Below are 22809 nucleotides of genomic sequence, written 5' to 3' on the forward strand. Positions count from 1 at the left end.
CAGACCCATCAGAAACCAGGAGCCTTCTCCCAAACATCTCAAATCCATTTGATGACCACTCAGAGGTTTCAGGCTACATGTAAACACTATTCCACAAAAATTACAAATACAAAGGTCTAAACCACCACAAACATATCTTCTTCTATATGATTTCATATTTATAATCCTCATGTCTATACAGCTCAGAGAATCAGTGCTCTCCCAGATTTAGACTTCCATGTTGTTTCTCTTAGATTTGCACTGAGTGGGGATTAGTTTACATTTTTTAAAAAATATTTTCAGACTACCACACTGCTGTATTGGATTAAACCACTTCAACAAATCTACTTATTTCCCCTGTCTAACACCACGCAGGAACACACATTTCACAGGGTTTTTTACCAACAAGACACTCCACTAGGACTACTGAACACCAATATTTGTGTGTTGTACAAATATAGGTGGGGGACACACCTCCACAGGGCTCTCCGTTTCTGGAGCTTGCGGCAGCTAGTTGAAAGTAAAATGGAGAAAAATTAGTCATTCTTCCAGAATCTTTCATCCCAACAGCAATCCAGTGGTCAACAGTGAGGGGAAGAGAGATGGCAAAGCACTTGACTTCAGCTGAATCATCACAAATGAATTATAGTTGTAATTATTGTTTACACCCTCCCACCCAGCTCCTAAAAGGGCCACATTGGGAACATTTCGCAGGTATCCTTTGAACATCCCAAACTGCTTTGCATGAACTCAGAGGCACAAGCAAAAAGGTTTAGTTGCAGGTGCCCAGAGCTCTTTTGGGGAACACACCCCCAGGACCTGGGATGGAATGCTGCACATCCATCCCAGTGGGGAGGAGGAGGAAGCCAGGGCTGCACATCACAAAGACAGCAGCCTTATCATTTTAGTTTAAAAAAAAAAATGTATTCCGTGGATCCTCATCTATAAACATACTTTTCTCAAGATAAAAGATATACGATACAGCACCAAACAGGAGCAATGAAATAAGGGCCTGCATAGTGACAGCTTTTCAAATTTAAAATGCTGATCTTCAGCTGAAACAGATGAAGACAAGTAACTTTTATCTAGTTGAGCACAGACACACAGCAGAGACCTGAACATTCAAACTCAACTGCTGATTTAATTGTGGGGAAATTGCTGTATCTTCTCAGGAGCAGACACCAGGAAATAACACACTCACAATCCTGCAATCCCAAAATGAGCCAGGCACTCCTGGCTGTGCCTGCCCAGAGGCCACAGGGACAGACAAACAGAGCAGAGAGTGGGAGAGCAGATGCAGGAGCAGGAATGATCAGACTCCACTCCCCAGCAAGGAGCCCAGGAGAAAGCACTTCCCTTGCAGTGCTCCACAAGCAGGGGCTCCTTGGCCAGGAAAGACCCTTCTCCCTTCTCCTGCTAAAGGACTTTGCTCCTGGCCAGCTCCCACAGCCTTTGGGAGTCACTTCCCTGCATTGTCCCCACTCTTGGACGCGTCTAAAGCAGGCAAACCCCCTCTGTGGCCAAATGGAAGCAGGCAGGGAGGATTAAATCCAGAGGAGCAAAGTGAGCAGGAAGCAGCTCATTCCTGCAGAGAACACACCGTTCTGCCCTGTCCTGACCTGCCCTGCCTGCTGCCCCCAGGCTGGGGCCCTGTGGGGTCATGGGGGCATCTGGGTGTCACCGAAAATGGGGAAGAAAATAAAAACATGGGCACATTGTCCTGACTGCAGCACCGCCTGCACAAGCTGCCTGGGGCACAGCAAACATCCCTGCTTTCTCCAGGAGCCAAGGGCCTGTTCCTCCGAAGGGGAAATGAGGTCCCTTCCTCAGGGGAGGGGAGACTGAAGCTGGCAGGTCAAGTGGACATGACTGCTGGACTCAGGATTCCAAACAAAAGTTTCCTTCTGGACACATTCCCAGAGAAACTGTGGATTTTCCATCCCTTGAAGTGTTTAAGGCCATGCTGGATGGAGCTCTCAGCAACCTGGGACAGTGGAAGGAGTCCCTGCCTATGGAACTAGATGAGCTTTAAGGTCCCTTCCAACCCAAACCATTGTGGGATTCCTGGGCTGGTACTCTGACCCCATTTTAACCAAACATATGTTTATATTTTGGGGTTGAAAAGCAGCGCAGATGAAGAATCAGCACAAAATCAGTTTGCTCTTTCCCAAGTCCAAATGACATATTCCAGCTCACAAACTGCTGTGCCTTCCCTCTGTGGCACAGACAGCACAGAGCCAGCCCCACACACTGACCTGGGAGTAAAACCACAGCCCTGGCTAGTGCCCATGTGGATCATCCACAGCAGCACAGCCCTCAGCAATCTCCCAGTAAGAATATAAACCCCAAATACTGAAATTGTTAGTCTTTGAGTCCAAGTGGGTTCAAATAGCAAAGAATTATTGAGCTAGAGGTGCTGTGCTACACTTCTCCCTCTCCTGTGTGCTGCAACAGCCAAGTATCACCTTATGTTTTACACAGATTGAACAGGATGGGAGAGCAGCCCAAGGCAGTAAGTTTCCAAAATTTCTTGTGCTTCCACACACTTCAGCTCTCCAGCCATGATAAAGTGATGGTTTGGGGGGCAGGGGTAAGTCTGTGGAACACCAAGCACAGCCAGGTGAGTAGCAGGACACAGTGGACAGCTTTAAACTGGAGCCCAGTGGGTGGCCAGGTCAGAGTCCAACATCTGTGCTTTTTACAAGCACCAGGGAAAGGTCCTTTCAACTTGCTGTGCAAAACCCTCTCCTCCTTTGAAGTTTCCACTCCCTCAAGGCTGGCCAATAAACCACTCATCGAGAGCCATGACTGGAGATGTACAATCTCTGACCCTCTGGTGACCGGAATGCTTCCAGCATCCATTTCCCCAGCACAGGCCACGTGTGCTTCCCAGAAGGGACTATCTGACTCAAGAGTGGATGTATCCCCCCCAAAAACCACCAGAGCACGTGACAGCTCCGGGGTGAATTCATTACATCTCAATTTCTGAGATGCAGACAAGCTTTCCATCCTTTTCCTTTACACTTTGGAGGCATTCTTCAAAGTTTTATTCTCATTTGCTTTCAAAATAACAATCAGGATGAAAGTTGTCTAATCCTTCCTTCACAGAAAATTCAAACAACAACTACTGTGGTAGAGGGGAAAAGGTCTGAGGAAAAGCAGAAATATTTTCATTCAAGTTTGAAGCACCAGAATTGCTTTTCTCCATTATTTTTTTACTCAACTGTGCAGTAAACACCCAGACCACTCAGCACTGAAAAGGCTTGAAATGCATTTAAAAGGCTGGTGGATATTGCAGTTCACAGACTGGGGCTGCTCCAGAGAGTGGCTTCAGCAAAACAGGATGGAAAACATCTCCCCTTGTAAATAAATGTGAGGAAAATAATCTCATGAGAAATCCCCCATGTTTGTGTGAGCACACAGACACACATTCAAAAACCTGATCCTTTTCTTTTCAGCCTCACCAGACTTTGGCATTTTGGCAAAATAATGGACAGAGCATCACAATTCCAAGCACAAATCTCCTACACTCGAGGCTGCCTCAGTGTTCAAAGGACTGAGAGGTGACAAAGCTCAGACTGCTGAACTGATGACATTTCCCAAAGCAGCACACAACCAAACATCCCTCTCCATGGGACAGGAAGGTGACAAGCTGGTGCAAGGCAAGAGTAAAGGGACACCTGTGCTGGGAGGTCCTCAAGCTCAACACTGAGCACTTGGAGGAAACTGAGCCAAACTCCATGGATTTAGCTCCATGGATAAACAATGGTGAGGAGTGAGAAGCCCTGGGCTGTGCAGGAAGTCAGGTTCAACCACTGAGAGGTCCCTTCTGCTCCCAAAATCTGTGAATTCAGGAACTGACCCAACTCCATGCATATGGCATCTCATTATTGGGATGGCAGGGGGAGACATTTGGCAGAGAGCAGGAAATAAAGAGGGGAAAAACACAACTACAGAGTCAGCCAAATAGCACATTAAGCTTTGATAGCCAGGTTGTACATCCAGATGCGAGGAACTAGAGTGAAGATCTCCAATAAATGTTATTCTGAAGCCTCTACCTCAGCTCCTGCACTGCCATCTCCAGTATCAGCTAGAATTCCAGTGGGAATGGCTGTTTAGATTGAGTCCCGAAAGTCCCTTTCCACTTTTTCCTTCCTTCTCTGAATTCCTCTGCTTCCCCTTTGAAATCAGTGCAGCTCTTCCTTGAAAGGCACACAGCAAAAGCATCACCTTGTCTGATTCATGACACCAGACTAGAGCACAAATTATGCTGCTGTCCTTCATAACTCTTCAAAAATACCACAAAACTCTGCGTGGCTTCCTTGCCAAGTCCCCTTTGCAAAGCCAACACTGTTACCTTGTGGAGCTGAGGAAGAATTTGGATAGGAAATTTCTAGCCCCTGCAGATGATCTGTAGGTGTTTGTCAAACAAGCATTTGACTTGTTATGGAGAAGTTTCAGGGCAGAGGGGAATAACTGGGACCCAGGAGCACTGAACTGCTTTGACAAGCTTCCCACGTTACATTTTTGGGGATGGAGGAGCTCAGACCTGCCTCAACCAGGCAGCAGCAGGGGATGTGGGGCAGCACCTTGTCCTGGTGGGATTCTGGGGGCAGGGGCAGCCCCCCAGCTTCCCCAGGCTCCCAGCCCTGGCCTCACCACACACCCAATGCAGGACACAGCTGAACATCCTCCCCCAGCTCAGGGATTGTGCAGAGACTTCATGCACTGCCACTCAAGGAGGTGGCAAACCTGGCACCAGGGCTGCCAGAGCTGCACTCAAAGGTCACCAAGATCTGCCTTAGGGAATGCCTTCCCTCATTTTCCACCATTTTCAGTGGAGAAAGCATGTTTTAACTTGGGCTGGGACTTTCCAGGAGCTGGAGACCTCAGTGTCTGCCCTTCAGTGGGAGTGCAACTACTTCCTCCTCCTTAAATCCTCCATCTTGCAGGACTTCTGCAGTAACTGAATACAGACAGAACTACCTTCACAGCACATTTTACAGCAGCTGTTTTAATTAGCCACTAAGATAGTACAACTTTTTTTTTTTTTGGTGACAAGTAACTGAAAGAAATGTTCCAGTCTCCTTTTCCAAAGAGCTCACCAATTCCAGTCCATGTGAAAAAAAAAAGAAAAAACACCCAGTCCAAAGATTGCAGGATTTCTCAAGGGGAAAAAAAAATATAAGGCAGCCCACAAAAATTTATGAGTGCCTGCATTTCCTCTGCTCGAGACATAACAAGTGAAGCACTGTCTAAGAGCAAAATACACAAGAGAAATGACTGTGGAGTGAGCTCTCTACAAGGAAAATAATTCCCAAGTGCAGCTTTCCAGATCTGAAGAGGTTAAAACATTCCCTAACTCCAATCAAAAATGCATAAACCAGCATATATTTTGCACCTTAGCCATTGCAATTGTAGTTTATCATTGTTAAACAGCAGTGAGAAGGTTAATTCAGGCAACCCCTTTGAACCAGGATTTTCAGTTCCCTTTTCACCTACTTGAAACCTCAAGACCAAAGCAAAGAGCAAAAAAAACCCAAACCTAAACTCTACTGAGTGGGTCTGCAAGTGCATTTTACTGGATAGAGCTGCCTATAGACATGTCAGCTGCACGAAAAGAGGGGAAAATGGATAAAACCCCAACATAATCCTAAAAACATCTAAATAGCTACAAGTGAAACTCAGGGTCCTAACAGAGTTTTGCTGGATTTGGATGGGTGGTTGCTGGCCCTGAGGGGTGGGGGGAAGCAGCAGAACACCCCTATTTCACTCTGGAAAGTAAAATAGAGCTGCTGTAGTGTGGGATGAGGCTGGGAAGGAGCAAAGCACCCCGATTTCTCTCTGGAACATAAAGCAGGGCTGCAGGGGTGTGGGATGAGGTCGGGAAGGAGCAGAGCACCCCTATTTCACTCTGGAACATAAAGCAGGGCTGCAGGGGTGTGGGATGAGGTCAGGAAGCAGCAGAGCACCCCTATTTCACCCTGTTACACCCAGCAGGGCTGCAGGGGTGTGGGATGGGGCTGGAAGGAGCAGAGCACCCCTATTTCACCCTGTTACACCCAGCAGGGCTGCAGGGGCGTGGGATGGGGCTGGAAGGAGCTGCAGCAGCAGCAGCCCAGCTCGGCGCTACCGGCCCAGGCTGCCGGCCAGCCCGGTGCTGTAAACATCCCCACCGCCTCCATTGGCAATTACCGCTGAAGGTCACACATCAGCAGCGGGCCTAAATTCCAGGAAAAAAACCTCTTCTTATGTAACTGCTGCCTGAATGTTGGCAGGTGCCCAGCGGAACAGCTCACTGCAATGTGGCTGGGAGGGGAAAAAGGAATAAAAAAAAAAAAAAAAAAGCAGAGCAAAGTAGGCCATCTCGCAGTGCGATCGCATCCTGCGCGTGCCACCTGCAGGTCAGCGCCAACGGGGCCTGCCTGGAGCCCAGGAGAGATCCCTGCTTTCTCCAGGATGGGCTGTTTTAGCACCCAGGCCTCGCACCACAGCTGGAAACTGGGCCACGGTGTCCCCAAACGCCAGCCTGGGCTGAGGAGAGGGATGGGAATGTCCTTGTCGGCGCCTCGGCTGTGCTGGAGCACAGGGAGCCCACGGTGAGCTGCCCAGCTCAGCCCAGCACAGAACACAGCAAATCTGCATTTGCAGCACGCCTGCACCTTGCAGTGGGCTGGAAATTGAATTAACAGCAAATTAAGCTGTTGTGTCTCATTACAAGCAGGGCTGTTGTGTGAAGATTCACACTTGGTGGCACTCGGGAGGAATTCACCTCGGCCCTGAAGGTCTTCCCTGTGACAGCAGCACAGGCAGCAGCTCCAGCAGGAAGGGGATTACAGCAGCTCCAGCCCAGCAAGGAGGCCACCAGGAGACTCAGCCCAAGGGCTTTTAAGGACAATGCCCTGCCTCAGTGGTTTTGGCTTTTTTACCCAAAACACCTGCATAGAACCAATGTCAAACACACCCTGTGGAGCTCTTCAGCTCCAGAGCCTGCAGCTCCTGATCCCAATGCCCCAGGAGAGGCAAAGAGCAGCCCAACACAACCCCAAAGCTCTGAGCACACAGCTCCCCAAGAGCAGGACAGAACCAGAAAACCATAGTGCAAGTGTGGTGTGACACAGTTTACATTGCCCATGGTTTGGGTTTTCTATCAATGCTGCACCTCTTCTCCCTGGAAAACTCCAGTTCCTCCCCGTCCCTCCTTTCCAACCAAAGGGAGTTACAGACAAACCCTCCATAGAAAGCATGTGAGTTAGGACAACAGCAGCACCCTTGCTGTTCCACTCCACTTCTCCAGCACCCCAAGCCCCCAGCTCAGGGGATTTCCTACCATCAGGTGAATTCCAGCATTATTCACCCACATCCAAAGGACACTCCCTTCTTCACTCACAAGAATGTTAAGGAGAGCTCTAACACTAATTTTTTATCGTGACTTCCACTAACAAATGGATCTCCTGGCATTTTTAATATCCATTATTGTTTGGACCCACTGCTGGCTGGAATTACCTTGCAGGACACAACTAAGATAACTCAAGCTACATAAAATAATCACCATGAAATCATGCCATAAACAGTCACCTTAATGGAGTTTCCCCTGAAGGAATAAGGAGCATTTCAGCTGATCAAAACCATGAAATTGTGCATAGTTTTGATAGAAAAGCAAGTTAATAATTTTACTAATAATGGAGATTTTTGTATTCTTTGCTCTGAATGTTTACAGTTTCCAGGGCTGACAAGGAGAACATAAGAAAAACAGAGAACCCCAGGATTTCTGAGAGTTGCCAGTGGTTCCAACTCCATCTGAATCCCTTTCCCTGTGCAGCCACTGCTCAGTGCTGATGGTTATACACACACCTGCTCCTTCCATGCACTTGCTCCATCAAGGAGCAATGAAATTCCTCCTTTGCAGCCTCCAGACCAAATCCTAAATTGCTCTGCACGCTCTGGCTGATTTACTGCAGGCAAAGACAGCACATCACAGCCAGAAACCGAAGGGGAAAGAGTTTCACATTATGACTTAATTTGCAATTAAACAATTCAACTTTCTCTCTGAAGTTTCTCCAAGCTAAAATTATATACATATACACGTGCTATTCTGGGAAGCTGCAGCAGCACATCATGCAAAGGGTCTGGCCTGATGGAAACGTTTCTGTGCTACAGGTTAACTTGGGGAAACCAGAGCAGGCTGCTGCTGTGTGTGCCCCAGGTAAGAGGGGAAAAAAATCTGGGATTATTAAAAAAAAAAAAAAAAATAGAAACAGACAGCAGAGCACCTCTGTAATGCCAGAACTGTGTGTGAAGCTTGGAGACACACCTGAGATCTCATCCCAGCACAGCTCAAAGGTGATGGCAGGACAGGAAATGAACTTGTGCAACAAGAAATTTGTCTTTCAGGCCAAAAATCAGACTCTGGGCTGCAACTAGGGATGGGAAACTCATGACATTTTTCTTAAGGAAGGGACCCCAGACCCTGACTGGACCTTCTGCTTCCACCCTAAAAGCCCTCCTGAGCAGAAAAGACCCTCCAGGCCAACCCTGGCTGACGTGCACAGTTTTTGTCTGTGACACTTTTGTGACAAATAGTTTGGCTTTCAAATCCATTTCACCAGGCAAGGTCCCCAAATATTTCATTTTCAGAATGCAGTTTACCCATTGAATTCAGGTGATAGACATCAAAATTAACAAGTCACACCATAAATTGCTTTCTGTAGATTTCATTACCTACTCCACCAAATAAAGGTCAGAAATGCTTTAGACATTTTAAGCGGTTGAGCTTTGTTCCAAATAAAAGGCTGGCGAGGGAGAGAACACAGGAAACAAAGCACTGAGAGGAAAATATTTCTTTTTTCCGTGGTATTTCAGTAAAATAAGGTGCCAGTCAATCACTTTCTCAGTATTATACATTTATGCAAATTCCACACCCACACGAGGGTTTTTTTGAGCTGATGAGGAAGTTGCACAGCACAGGCAGCTCAGCTCCCTCGCCCTGCGCTGCTGCCCCGACCAGACACTCGGCTTGTCAGTCCTTGGAAAGCTCCATCTGAGTTAAATTCCGAGTTCTCCCTCCAGCAGGGCTTTCCTGCCTGCAGCAGGACAGAGCCGCAGCGCCAGCCCGGGGGTGACGCAGGAAGCTCTTCACCCAGAAATAGCTTCCCAAGCGGCTGATCCCACAGGGTTACACACAGCCCACCCGCCTGCCTGACGTGCTTCACACCCAGCCCCGAGCAGAGGCAGCAGGAAGGGCACTGAGATGCTCTCACGAGCTGTAGGACTGTCACCTTTGTGGGAAAAGCAGCAGCACCATTTCTGCACAGCGAGCTGCCTCTCCCCAGTCCCACCTGCACCCACCTTCTTCTAGCTTCTGCATGGACACCATTAAACCTCAGCATTTAGCTTCCCAAATAAAGAGAAACATCCCCCTCACAAATGACACTGGAATGGTGGTTGAGTGCTAAATGCTGACTGCTTAGAGCAGTTCATCCTCCAGATCTGATCCTAGACTTCACAGCATCTACCACGGCACCATCTGATTGCAGACTACTAAAAATGATAACTCCATTTGGATTAATATTCCAAGTAATGACATATGGAATTAGTTATGGTAACTATTCCCGGGATAGACACACAGCAGACTGAGAACTCCACTAATTCACTGACACAGGCACACAAATCAGAATGCTCAGTGCTGCAGAGACAGGACAGATCACAGGGCTACTGGTAAAACAAACACCATAGAAACAACACTGGAGAAAAGAAATAAAATTAAAACCTCAGCATTATCCAATTCAATGGTAATCTGCCGGGAAAGAAAGAAGGGGAAGAATTGAAAGCAAGGATTAGTAAGAGAAATGACACATAAATTTCACGTTAGGATCTTATAAATCATTTAACACTTTAATGCTGCAATCCATTATCTTTACAGTGGGCACGAGGAGTATCTGCCAGCACTGGGTTAGGGAACAGACACTGTTTGGGATGCTGTGCCAGGGAGCTCGGGAGGCAGGATGTGCCCTGGCTTTGTTGCTGTGCCAGTGACAAACCACGTGGGCTGGCTGACCCCGAGCCAAGGACTTCACCCTTGGGCACAGGAGTGTCACGAGCTGTGAGCAGCAGCAGTGCAGGGGCTGCATCTCCACTCTGGGAGGAAAGCTGGAGCTTTCCAGTCCCAGTCCTGCAGAGCTGAGCGAGTCAGCTGCTAGGCACCCGGAGAGACGTGCATGAATGACATGTTTCAGCACAGTGAAAAACTTGGGTCTAGCCTACACTGTCAATGTAGTGCAGCTTGGTGCCTATTAAATACTCCACAGTATGCTCCCCGTCACTGAGCCATCCTGAGCGCGTGCCAAGCGAGGAGTCTTTAGCAATATGTAAAATTCTGAGCCTTCCCACAGGCTTCTGTGCATCTGTGCTCTCCCCACGGGTTCTGCTCACCCTGAGGAGGAGCCCCAGCTGTGGGGCTGAGGTGACAGGAGCACAGCCGTGTCCTCCCTGCACTCCCACCTTCAGCAGGGACACGGGCCAGCAGGGTGAGGCACTTGTTGTGTGGGCTGGGAGAGCAGCAGCAGAGGAGGAGCCCCATCCTTATGTAACTCAGGTTGTTCCAGAGAGCACCACGTGGGGCTCAGCAGAACCACAGGCAGTGCCAGAGCTTACCCAGAGCTCTGTGCCTGGACATGGGTGTGGAGGGACTGCTGAGAGCCCTGGCAGAGGGACAGCACAGGGGGTGACAGCTCTGCACTGACAGAGAAGGGTGACATGGGATGTTAGGAAGGAATGCTTCCCTGGGAGGGTGAGCAGGCCCTGGCACAGAGTGCACAGAGAAGCTGTGGCTGCCCCTGGATCCCTGGAAGGGTTCAAGGCCAGGCTGGAGCAACCTGGGACAGTGGGAGGTGTCCCTGCCCATAGCAGGGATGAAACTGGGTCATCTCTAAGGTCCCTTCCAAGCCAAACCATTCCATGATTGTGCTTCTCAGGTCAATATGCTGGTCACAAGGGGAAGTTCTGCCACCTCTCTGTATGGAACCCATCTCTCTGTAGGGACTCCAGGATTTACAGTGGGGTTTTTACAACGTAAGGAGTTTCTTTTCACAGTGGGGTTTTTACAATGTAAGGTGTTTCTTTTCAGCCTTTTTTTGTTACAATACAAGATGCTTTTAAAAACAAAAGGTGCTGCTTTTTAGGTGGCGACTAAATTCAGTTCTCTGAGTCACAAGGGAGAATAAATCCGACTGCACTGCTCACAGCCAGACAGCAAAAGCTGTTCTACTACTACTCACAGTCTATCTGTGAGCAATCAGCTGCTTCTTCCGACTCGGAAATCACTTCACAGGCAGGCATATCCTGACTCCTTATGTAACAGAGCTACTGCTTCAGGAATTAATGCTTCTGTCACACTTTGAAGATTTTTTCGCATCTTGTGGGGTTCTCCATGGTCTGAATGGTGCAAGGTATGTTAACTGCAGCTTCTAGAAATACTGCTTCATCCAAGTTAGCTGAATGAAGTCTAAGCAACTCCTGGAAGTTAATTTCCATTTTGGAAAATCTCTCAGTGGCAGACTGCATTTAAGGAAAACCCTCAATGCTCTCATTTGAGTTTCGCTGGTGAATGGAATAAACAGTATGCATCACCCACAGCTTTCATTACTTAAGGTGACCTTGGGCAGTGGCTCCTGGCTGTTTTAACAGGAGAGGATACACTGATCTGCTGAAGAAGTGTAAAATGTGATCCGTGGTTACACTGAACCTGTTACACCCCCAGTGCTGAACAGCAGGAAATAGCAGCACTCATTAGAGGATCCCCAATCCCACTCCTTTCCCCAGGAGCAGACTGACTCCTGCAGGCCACAGCCAGGAGGGAGGTGTGAATGAAGGGACCTTGAGGAGAGGACAGAAAGTGATGACCCAGCACAGGACTCTGCCACTTGAGCAGAGGACAACGTGCTCCAAGCTGACACCTGCAGCTGTGCCCTTCTCTATGGACGCTGCTCCCTCCTCATCCCACAGGGATGTGCTGCTTTCCTGCAGTTAGGGCATTGCCCCAAGCCAGTGAATTTATTCAAAAACACTGCTGATGCACAGAGAAAGCACCCAGGCAGGAGCAGAGCAGCAGGCACAGAGCTGGGCTGGGGTTGGCAGCACGTGGGAAGAGCGTTCCTGGCAGGGCAGGGAGCACAGCCCTGGCCATCCCTACCCTTTGGGCATTTTCCTGGGAGTCTCCTGCTCCCTGGCACGGCTGTGTGCTCCCTGGGTGTGCTGGGAGCAGCCCACACGTGCACATGCACACCCACGTGTGCCAGGCTCCCCTGTGCCCTCCCCAGAGCACCACGTCCTGCTCCTGCCTCCTGGTGACATTCCCAGCTGGCCAGGATGCTCCAGGTCCCTCTGCCTGTGGAGCATCTCCCTCCCTGGCAGCTGCTCCAAACAATGACTGCTGTTATGAAACTCTGCAGTTTTTCCCTTTTTGCTGTGAATTGAGCATGAGGCAGCAGCTCCAAACCCAGCTGCAGGGGAGAGCTGGGCTGAGACACCACCTGCTCCTGGGCACAGCCTCCCCGAGGCAGAGAGAGTCCTTCCACACCACTGCTGCTCCCAATTCCCCCTCCCAGCTGCTCCCCAACACCTTCACTGCAGGGTGTGTTCCTCTGTACCCACTGGGTGGCATGGGAAGAACCTCAGCTGATTGGAATTCCAGGAGGATCTCCAAATCCCAGTCTGGGCTGACTGTAGCCACTTCTAGATACACAAACATCTGGGTGCGTACACAGTCTCCTGATGTAAATAAAGAGCAGGTCTGTACCTACAGAAAAGGGTTCTTCTCAACCAGTCAAGAGTTGTATGTAGGAAAGGGAAAGAAAAACCACAGGTGGGTGTACAGAGACTTTCCATCTATAAATCACAAGATTACTCAGTTGTACACAAATTCAAGTGAACTACAAAATACCCTCTTGTTGCAAGGTTACGTGACCTGGTGAAGAGTCACCTAGACCCAGAAAGCAGATAAAGAGGTTATAGGTTTCATAAGAACGTAAGAAAATTGGTATTTTAGAGTGCCAGCAACTGCAGGGATTAGACTTAAACTTGTCAGTCTCAAGTAGAAAAGCAACAGAAACAAGCTTAACTTCAAATATGATTTGACAGGTATTAGTTGACTAAAAATGTTTTGTTCCTGCTCCAGCCTCGAAGTGCTTACACATACAAAACAGCTTGAAAAAGCAGGAATTTTATTTTCCTTTACTGAATAAAGACAGTATTTAACACAGAATGATGGGCTGGACCTTACCTTTTCTCCATAGCCTCTATCTTTGGTCATCATTTCCCTGAGCGTCTGTAATACCTTAATACACAGTTTCTCCTCATTCTCCTCCAGCAGTTGTTTTGTGTGCTTAATTAACCTGAAAAAAGCCATCAATCAGGTTAGTACAAATATTCTAAAAATGGGCTAAGATAGATGTGGTTATCTTAATTGGTTTATGCTGCAAACAAGTTTTATCATCATACTGTTACACAACCATTCTGGAGCATTCTCTCCAGAACAACACCTGACAGCTACTGGGGGAAGCTGTGGAGGAACCTGCAGTCCCTGGGCAGGAAAAGAGCCAAAAAACCCCTCTGGCTGCAGGCAGCAAGGAATCAGTGGGATCCAGGACCTGGGTGGTACTCCAGAACAACCACTTAGCAGTAAGAAATCTATTCCACTTGGTTAAAAAAGAGACTCCAGAGCCCTGGACAGTGCAACCTGAAATCCATCCCACCCAGCAACTGGGACTAACTCAGAGCCCAGTTTCCATAGCCTCTGTACAGAGCCCACCCCTCCAGGAGGTGATGGGAGAAGCTGGATCTGCTCTGAATTGCCCTCTGCATGACCTTGGAATCTTTCCCTTTCCTTCCTTCTAACTGTGGTGATGCCCATGATAACAACTGATCCTGATGTATTCACCCAGCACCTCACAAGCATTACTGGGGTGAAGGCAGGTCTCAAGAACTGGGATCACCTCAAAATTTAACTCACTTATTCAATGCTCAGGACATTTGCATGCTGCAGCGAACAGATATTTTTTAAGCAGTAGCTGGGAGAATATATCAACCAGTCTTTCCCCATTCCCACAAGGAGCTTTTTTCCCCCTCCAAGGAGAAATTGCCTTGACCATATGACAAAACACTGATTTTTACAGGAATTTCAGATGATAGCAAGTATTTACCAAGCTGGACAGGGGGACTCTGTTCTATGGGGCATGGGAAAATTGGGAAAAAGCAAAACAAGCCAGACTTCCAAGACAACTTACTTGCAAATAAAACCTCCACTCTCACACTTCCTCCTGGCATCTGTGTTCTCTGGGAAGAGCAGCTCAGGCCTGTGGAGCACATCCACCAGCACTGACAGCTCTGCCTGGACCAGAGGGCGCAGGCGATCCTCCAAGGCTGACACGATGTCCTGGGATACAACCACAGCCTCGTTTCAACATTCAAAACATTCACATTTGGAGGTGAATTGAGTTTATAAAGGGCAGGAGAGGGACAGGCAATTATTCAGGCAATTAGGTCTGTCCTGTCTGAATAAATGACAAGAGCTCAGGGTTTGGTGAGATGAGAGTTTCAGTTTTGCAGGAGGAAGGGGGGCTGAGCAGTCACCTGTAACCTCTCGATGATGTTCCTGTAGTCCCTGGAGGCAGCGAGCACCGAGTCGCGGCGCGCAGCGTTCCTCGCGGTCATGCGCCAGTTCATGGCTGTCTTCTGCACGATGTTGTGGGATTTCAGGAACAGGTTGTTCACCTGACTGTCCAAGTCCACGGGAATGGCAATCGCTCGGCTTTTTGCTGCAACGAGGAAAAGCAGGGGGAACTGAGACCTTGAGTCTGTGAACCAACACAAAAACAGGGCAAACATCCACGCCAATTCCTTCTACCAACTCCTTTTACGAACCCTCCTTGATAGGATGAGAGGAGACATTCTCAAGTTGCACCAGGGAAAATTTATCTTGGACATTACGAAATTGGGACACTAGAATTTTTTTTTAACTCTAAAGGTTGTAAAAACCATTAGAAAGGACTGCCCAGGGAGGTGGTCATAAAAACCTGTGGATGTGGCACTTGAGGACATGGTTCACTGGTGATCACAGTGGTGGTGCTGGGTGGATGGCTGGATTTGATGACCTTACAAGATCTTTTCCAACCTTAACCATTGCAGAACACTCTGAGAGCACGTTAAACAAGGCAGTGCTCAGTCCTCATGCAGTGGGTCAGGCCTGGGCAGGGTTGTGTTTGGAGGTTTCCACACCTCAGAGTTGTTAGTGTCTTTGAAGTGTGGGAGTAGGAATCTGTCCCTAAACACACACCCCCAACTACTCATGCTGCCACACGTGGACACACAGCAGCAGAACTTGACCCCATATCCAGTACAAGCTACTCTTGTGGACACTGAAAGTGGAGCAAATTGATGGGCAGGAGTGGCACTCCAAGCTGTGCCAGAGGAGGCTGAGGGTGGACATCAGCAGGAATTTCTTCATTGAAAGGGTGGTCAGGCATTGGAACTGCCCAGGGAAGTTTGCAGTTCCGATCCCTGCAGGTGTCCAAGGAATTTCTGGCTGTGGCACTCAGCGCTCTGGGCTGGGGACAAGGTGGGCATTGGGGACAGCTTGGACCCAATGGTCTTACAGGGCTCTTCCAACCTCAGTAATTCCATGAAAACCATCTCCCTGCTGCAGATCAATGTGACTGCAGGGAGTTTTGACAGAGCCAGCACTTCAGGTGACAGTGACAACACCCACTGCTCACCCATGACAACCTGTCAGCATCACCCTGGCTCTGCACTGGACCACGAGGTATCCCCAGGTGGCACTGCAGGAAGCAACCTGCCCTGTCCCTGTGGCAGGATGACCCAAGCAGCACATGCTGGCTGCCCAGGTGTGAGCAGGCAGCTCTACCCACAGCCACTGCTTACCCACATCAGAGAGCACCCGGATGCAGCTCTCCACAGAGGCCTTCTGGCTGGGCATGAGCCAGGTGCAGTGGTACACCCTGAACACACCCTGCAGCAGCTGCACGAACACCGGCTGTCGAGTCTGCAACAAAGCACAGCACAGTCACACTGTTGCTCCCAGCCCAGGGCTGAGCCTCCCTCAGCTCTGCAGCCACTGCTAACTGCTCTGCAGGCTTGTTGGGCAACTCCCGTGGTGGCCACAGTATCTACCATCAGCAACTGGATGGGAAGGGTGGGAACCAGCTGGAAGGGAAACATGAAACAGGAGCTTCTGCAGCAGAAAGCCCTGCTAATTGAGGCTTGACTAAGCACAGGAAATAAGCATCACCTTCATCTGTTTAATCTGAGCTATCAGCAACCCTGGCACTCAGATTCCTCTTTTAGTCTTGACCAGCAGCTGACTCAAGAGGCCACAGGTAAATGAGATTGGCTAGGTGACAGCACAGCTCCAGAGTTGAGAACTCATCATTCCAAGCTTTATTAGCTGGTATCCAATTCACTGAGAAACCAGCTGTGTGTTATTTGGAGCACAGGCAGTAGTTAGTGGCCAACACTGCAGCTGCTGCAGATCAGCTAAAATTGAGGTGTGGTTTTCACCCCCAAATTTCACAAGGTGATCTTCCACTACAGACAGGTGAGCTGCTCCAACACACCCATCAGCTCTGCTCTTCCACCTTTGCAGCTGCTCAACAACAGTGACCAAAACTCCATTTGGTTTTGTTCTGTGACTACATAGTAGAAGAATTTATTTTACCTGTAGAGGAGAGAGTATTTTAAATATTTCAAACTGAGACAGAATACCCTGTGTCCCTGTGCCCACTAGCTATGGAATGCTTCTATCAGCTAAGGGAAATACACCACAGTGCAAACACCACAGGATTTAGGAACCAGGGAAAAAAATACCTCGTTTATTCTGGTCAACAGTAAAGCCTGTTTGCAAGAAAAAAGTGTAATTAGAGTAAAAAGCCAAATCTATTAGCTAATTAAATCTATTAGCTCAATTAAATCAAACACCATTATAAAATGTACAAGAGGAGAATCAAAATTCTAGCCCCCAAAATTGCTAGGAGGCAAATACCCATTATCCTTTTTGGAAATAAGCTAAAAACCATGGCAAAACAGCAGCATTGACCCAGGGCCCTGAAAATACCTGCATGTTTGGATTTAAACCACCCATATATTCCTTTCAGCTCATGTCTAAAGGCTTTTTGGTCTTTACATGTTTTGGTCTTTAAGATGTTTCATTTGCTTAAACAAGGTCAATAACTCAAAATAAATTTCCTTCATGTCCCTCATGTCTCCAAGTGCACTTGGGATGGGAAGCCTTGGGCAGCAGCAGCCCTGGGAGGCAAACAGGATGAACAGTGCTTAAAGAGAAGCTGTGGGCAGCTCTCCTTTGCAAAGACATTTGTGTCCTTCTAATGTGATATGATTTGGACCACATGATGGATGTACAAGGTGTTCCCTGAACTAGCAAGGCTGGGCCTGACTCAGGGCAGGAGCAATGAGTCCAACAAGCCCTGACATGAAGGAGCAGGAGGCAAGAGGAGGCTGGCAGGGGAAGGGATGGGAAAGTGCAGCAGGAAGGGCAGGGAGGGAATGAACCCAGAGCACATCCCTCACCCATGGGGAGCCCTGGCTGCAGCCCAGAGGGGAGGAAATGCCACCTGGAGCAGGGAGGTGACCACCTGGACACCAGGCAGGTGCTCCTCAGCCAGGAGAATCCCTGGGTATAGACAAGAGTATTGACAGGCAGGAAAAGGGAGAGAAACTGCTCCTAACTTTGAGATAGAAAGAGGAATCTAGGACAAGACAGAGCTATCAACTGAGATGGGAAAAGAGGTGAACCAAGTGACTTCATCCTGCTAGACAGAGGGGGAGATTGAGAAACTAAAGAAAAACTGCTGATATAACATTAACAGATGGCTAAAATAGGATGGCAAGATGTGTGTTCAAATGCTGCATCTCAGAGATGGTAACTAAGAGCAGCCCAGGTACATGGCACAGAGGGAAGGGCAGAGCCCTGGGGACAAGGCTGCAATCTCCATTTCTCATTTCTCTGATGAGCACAGAAGGTGATGGGCAACAGCAACTGAAGTCACCTGAGGATCAAATCAGCTGCTGCACTGCTCACTCACCTGAGCTCAGACATGGCAGGGGGAGGACTGGATGAGCTCTAAGAGCTGAGATTGCACTGCAAACATCTGCCTTTGGCACAACCAGGCTGCATCAAGTTTCAACAACTGCCCTTCCAAACCTCCTGCCAGACACCTGACCACTCCACCCACACTCCTCCCAGAAAGTTATTTAGGAAGAAAGAACAATGTTATCTCTGTGCAAATACAAATATTAGGGCAATGTCCTGACACTGCTGTTGTGCTGTGGAAGTCTCTGTCTTCTCCACTGCACAAGTGTTCCAAGCTCCTCCTTCACATTTGCCCAACTTCTGAACAAGGCAAAAAAATGCTCAGTGAGACACATAAGAGCTTCTGGATTTTTGTTCTGAATGCCTTTTTTTTTTCTAAGGGAAATTTGAGTCTTTCTATAAAACATATTTTTTTTAATCAATCACCCTTGCCCCCTCTGTGATGCCCATGGCAGGGGCTTGGATGAGATAGATTTTAGGTTCCCTTTCAACCCAAATCATTCTGGGATTCTGTTACACACAAGAATTCTCTGCAAAAGACCTTGGTGGTAGCATAGAGTTGAATCTAATGATGAAGTAATGTGTCACTTGAGCTTTTCTACAAGAATATTTGTACTCTGATCTGCAAATCTTCCTATTTCTACAGCAAAAAGACTATTCTGGTAACCAAGAACAGTGATGTATTTACTCCCCCATTACAACAGGTGTTTCTATTGCACTGGTAAATGGCACCACAGTGGAATAACACAATTGTGATCTCCCTGCTGTATCTCTGTGCATTTTCCCACCTGCAGAGTGGTGCTCTGGTCAGAGAAGGGGGAGCTGAAGAAGGTGGTGACGATGCTCATGACGATCTCTGTCACATACTTCTCCAGGATGGAGTCTGCATGCTTCCTGTCGCTGGTGTTGTTGCAGGCCTGCAGCACAAACCAGAGCAGGGTCAGGAGCAGCTGAGACTGGAATTCCTCATCTCACATTGTCCTGGGCCCAGCAGCTCAATGCCACTGATGGCATTGGGGCTCTGCATTTCCAGCACACAGCAGGGCAAAGCCAGTGCTGCTCCTGGTTTGATCTGCTGGCACAGAGCACTGCTGGGGGAGGCAAAAAACCACAGTCTTGGAGGAAAGCAAGAGGAGCACAGGGAGGACTGAGGTGTAATGCTTTCGTATGGGGAAATACTTGGAATCCCAGGCAAAAAGCCATATGGCCAAATAAACGCCAAGCCTGGAAAACAATCTGCCCTGACCTGCCAAAAAACACTGAGTGCTGCTCAGGAAGGAGCTCAGTGATCCTGACCAGAATAAGCAGGCCAGGTGGCAGGACAGAAAAGGCCCTGGACAAAGGAGCAGGGTGTGGAGCTTCACTGAGCTTTGGTTTGGGCCTGTTTTTTCTTTTAAAAAGGAAAATATTAATGTGTTCCATGGAATATGACTAATGGAATCCACAGGCATAAGAAAAGGAGACACATATTTGCAGGAACAGAGTATTCAGGGTACTTATTGCCTTGATGCACTGGGATGTCTTATCCTTACTGGATTAAACAGGTTTTTAAGCTTTCTGAGTTCAGTTCCTTGATGCAGATACATTACCCGACAGATGTCAACCAGGAAGTTCTCAAACAGCTTCCACATGTGATTACTGGTGTAAATCTCTTTCATTTCTACTTCCGTGTCCACATAGCAGTGATTCAAGAAGTTGATGTATGCTATTTTGACCTACAAGTAGAGAAAATAATTAATAGAGAATAAAAACCTGAATGGTGGCATGAATGAATATAATGTCACATTAAAATTGCTACACAAGTCCTTTGGAATTCTACTTCTTCCTTTTACTTAAAACACTGGTGAAATTTAATGCCTTGAATAGCAAGACACCATCCAATAAAAAACCACCAGGATTACTGCAGACAAAACGTCAGCATAATAATAATTTCCAGTTCTGCAGAACCATCTGTTCAAGGTTAGCAGCACATCCATAAACCTCTCTGCCTCAAGAACCTTATAAAACAACCAAGTACAGCATCACATTCCCATGTTCAGGGTAAGGAGTAAGTATAAAAGGATTTAATTTGACTGTCCAGGTTGACTGGGGGTGCCAGCAGCAGCAGCAGGGAAGGACTGAGGTTTCCCAGCTCAGTGCCCACCTGCACCAACCCCCTAGCCAGGCCAGACTCAGCAGTGCCAACCCTCTCAGCCAAGCCCAGCCCATTGCAAACACAAACAGCCCAGCTCTCCTGCCAGCCCTCACCTCAGGAATGCAATCCTCATGGGTCACCACCCTAACGATGTCATCCAACGGGAGCAGGGAGTTGCATTTGATCTCGGTGTAGACGTTTTTGCCCTCTGTGCACACAGCCAGCAGCTCCACCAGGTGGATGTGGTACATCAGGGGGCTGTTCTCATCCATGCGGTCCCTCTCCGACCTCATCATCTGCACCAGTGTCTGGAAGGAGGCTCTGTCGTTGTAGAACACCAGCACATCTTCCCCTGCATTCACCAGCTGCAGGGCAAGGAAAGCACTCCATCAGCACAGCACAGCCTGGCATACCCCACAGCATTCCCCTCAGCAGGGGTTGTCGCACTGCACATCCCCAGTGCTGCTCCTCAGCCCCTGCACAGCAGCACAGCCCTGCAGGGGAGCTGGGCACTGCTCCTGGGTTGGGCTGCCCCAGGGACACAGCTGGGCACTGCTCCTGGGCTGTCCTCAGGGACACACACAGCTGGGCACTGCTCCTGGGCTGGGCTGTCCTCAGGGACACAGCTGGGCACTGCTGCTGGGCTGCCCCCAGGGACACAGCTGGGCACTGCTCCTGGGCTGTACTCAGGGACACAGGGCTCTGGGAGGAGAACTGAGCACTCTGAACTGCTGAATAAGCTCAAAGCCAGTCCAGGTGCCTGCTTAGCCACAACCTGTGCTGAGGAGTTTGTGACATTGCATTGTGCCTTTGCACTTCACAGATGTCACCTCGATGGCTTTCTAACACAGCTGTGGAGAGCTCTGAGCTGGTGGAGAGCTGCCCAGGGCACACTGCATGGGAGCATTGCAGGGCTCACTCCTTCCACCCTTCCCAGCAAACAGCAGCCATTTTCCAAGGCCTAGAGTGACACATGAAGTCACACACTGAAGATTTCACATCTGACACCTGGCTGGCCATGATTTCAGAGCAGCTCAGACCTCCTGGAACTCCAGGAAGGGAAGGAGATGAAGCAAACCGAGCCCTGCTCCAGGCTGGGCACTGCTGAGCACACAGGGATCCAGGGCTGTAACAACAGCAGGATGAAATGCAGAGGAAAACCTCAGGGCAGTGCTGACCCCAGGGGAACTCCTTGCTGAGCATCTCACACTCAACTGTGTCTTGAGAAGCTCACGGACCTGGTTTTGAGCTGAACAACAAAATAGGGAAGATTTTCAGATCCATCTATCAGGATTGATGCTCAAAAGCCAGATTTGACAAATCTGATCCTGGGGCTCCCCCTGCTGAGGAGGCCAAAACATCCCATCAGATGTGCAAATACACTGTCAAGCAGATCCCATTCAATATCCCACATAAAGGCATCCATTCACCCTTCTCTTACCTCTCCCTTTCATCCTGACACCCCAATTTCCCAGTTACCCAGGTGAGTTGCCCTCATCTTTTCCCCCTTCAGCACTCAAACAGCTGAATAAGTACATCTTGCTAAGACTATTTACAAGGGCTTGTAGAGACAGGGCAAGAGGGAATGGCTTCAAACTGAAGAAGAGTCAGTTTAGATAGCAGGAAAAATATGGGTGGGCAGGCCCTGGCACAGAGTGCCCAGAGAAGCTGTGGTGCCCCTGGATCCCTGGCAGTGTCCAAGGCCAGGCTGGACAGGGCTTGGAGCAGCCTGGGACAGTGGAAGGTGATTCCATGGTGGTCCTATGATTTCATAAAAAACTCCCATCAAAAAACTATCATGGTGAAACTCTCCTGCTTTAGTGATCTTGAAATTAAACTAATTCTTTTCCAGCCAATTTTGCGAGAGAAAGGCCCTGTTGCTTCCTAACCCCACCTACATGCTGTTGTGTGCAGGCCTGGGAAGTAACTTGTGCCATTAAAAACCAACCCCTCCTTACACCTGTGAGCCAAGAGCTCAGAGAGCTTTTGGTCACAAAAAGCCTGAGCTTCCTGGGAGCTGCAATGCTCTTTTTGCATGGTGAGAGCTGTCAGCTTCTTGGCAGTCCCCGAAGCGAGAGGATCAATTTGTCATGTTCACCAACTGCTATGTGCAAACTTCTGTTCAGACCCTGCAAATCTCTGCAGCTCTCACCTCAGCCATTACCATATCTTGGCATTTCTTAATGAATTTCCCCTCTGCCTTGACGATGGTCTGCAGGAACTTGATGTACTGAACGTTCCTGCCGTGCGTCTCGATGCAGTGGACGAAGTGCTGAACCACGCGCTCGTTGATCTCGCTGCAGAGCTGGAAGTTGTTCATGAAAATGTGCTGCATTGTCACTGCTTCCAGGATCTGATGGAGAGGTTGAAAGGAAGGGAAAAAAATCAGAAGATAAACAACCCACCACATCCCCACTGAAGGCAGGGTAAATCTAACACTCCTGCACAGGGTTGAAGGGAACATTGCTGAGGACCTCAGCTTTCAACACCACAGCTCCTATCTCAGCCTATTTTTCACTCCACTTCAGCCTCTTGAACTTTCTACAGCAAAACAGCCCTAAACAAATATCTTGCC

The 22809-nt window shown here is 48.7% G+C and overlaps 1 protein-coding gene across 11 annotated transcripts in view; it reads right to left on the reverse strand.

The window, feature by feature from the left end:
• The window catches only part of ITPR1 (inositol 1,4,5-trisphosphate receptor type 1), a 147234-nt gene that overhangs the window by 57274 nt on the left and 67151 nt on the right, over positions 1-22809 (reverse strand). For 4 of the 11 annotated variants that reach the window (XM_085072233.1, XM_085072232.1, XM_085072231.1 and 1 more), the window contains 10 exons: positions 22387-22587; positions 20348-20599; positions 19690-19815; positions 18889-19017; positions 15916-16036; positions 14608-14792; positions 14262-14410; positions 13259-13370; positions 9749-9775; positions 454-489 (listed from right to left, as the gene is read on the reverse strand). In XM_085072233.1, the coding sequence (XP_084928359.1) occupies positions 454-489; positions 9749-9775; positions 13259-13370; positions 14262-14410; positions 14608-14792; positions 15916-16036; positions 18889-19017; positions 19690-19815; positions 20348-20599; positions 22387-22587 (1338 nt within the window). Of the gene's footprint in view, positions 1-453; positions 490-9748; positions 9776-13258; positions 13371-14261; positions 14411-14607; positions 14793-15915; positions 16037-16857; positions 16885-18888; positions 19018-19689; positions 19816-20347; positions 20600-22386; positions 22588-22809 lie in introns of all 11 variants that reach the window. The other 7 variants (XM_085072238.1, XM_085072237.1, XM_085072235.1 and 4 more) reach the window with 3 other exon arrangements.

The sequence above is a fragment of the Lichenostomus cassidix genome, chromosome 12, assembly GCF_008360975.1.
Source record: "Lichenostomus cassidix isolate B80296 chromosome 12, HeHo_3.0, whole genome shotgun sequence".
NCBI lineage: Eukaryota > Metazoa > Chordata > Aves > Passeriformes > Meliphagidae > Lichenostomus > Lichenostomus cassidix.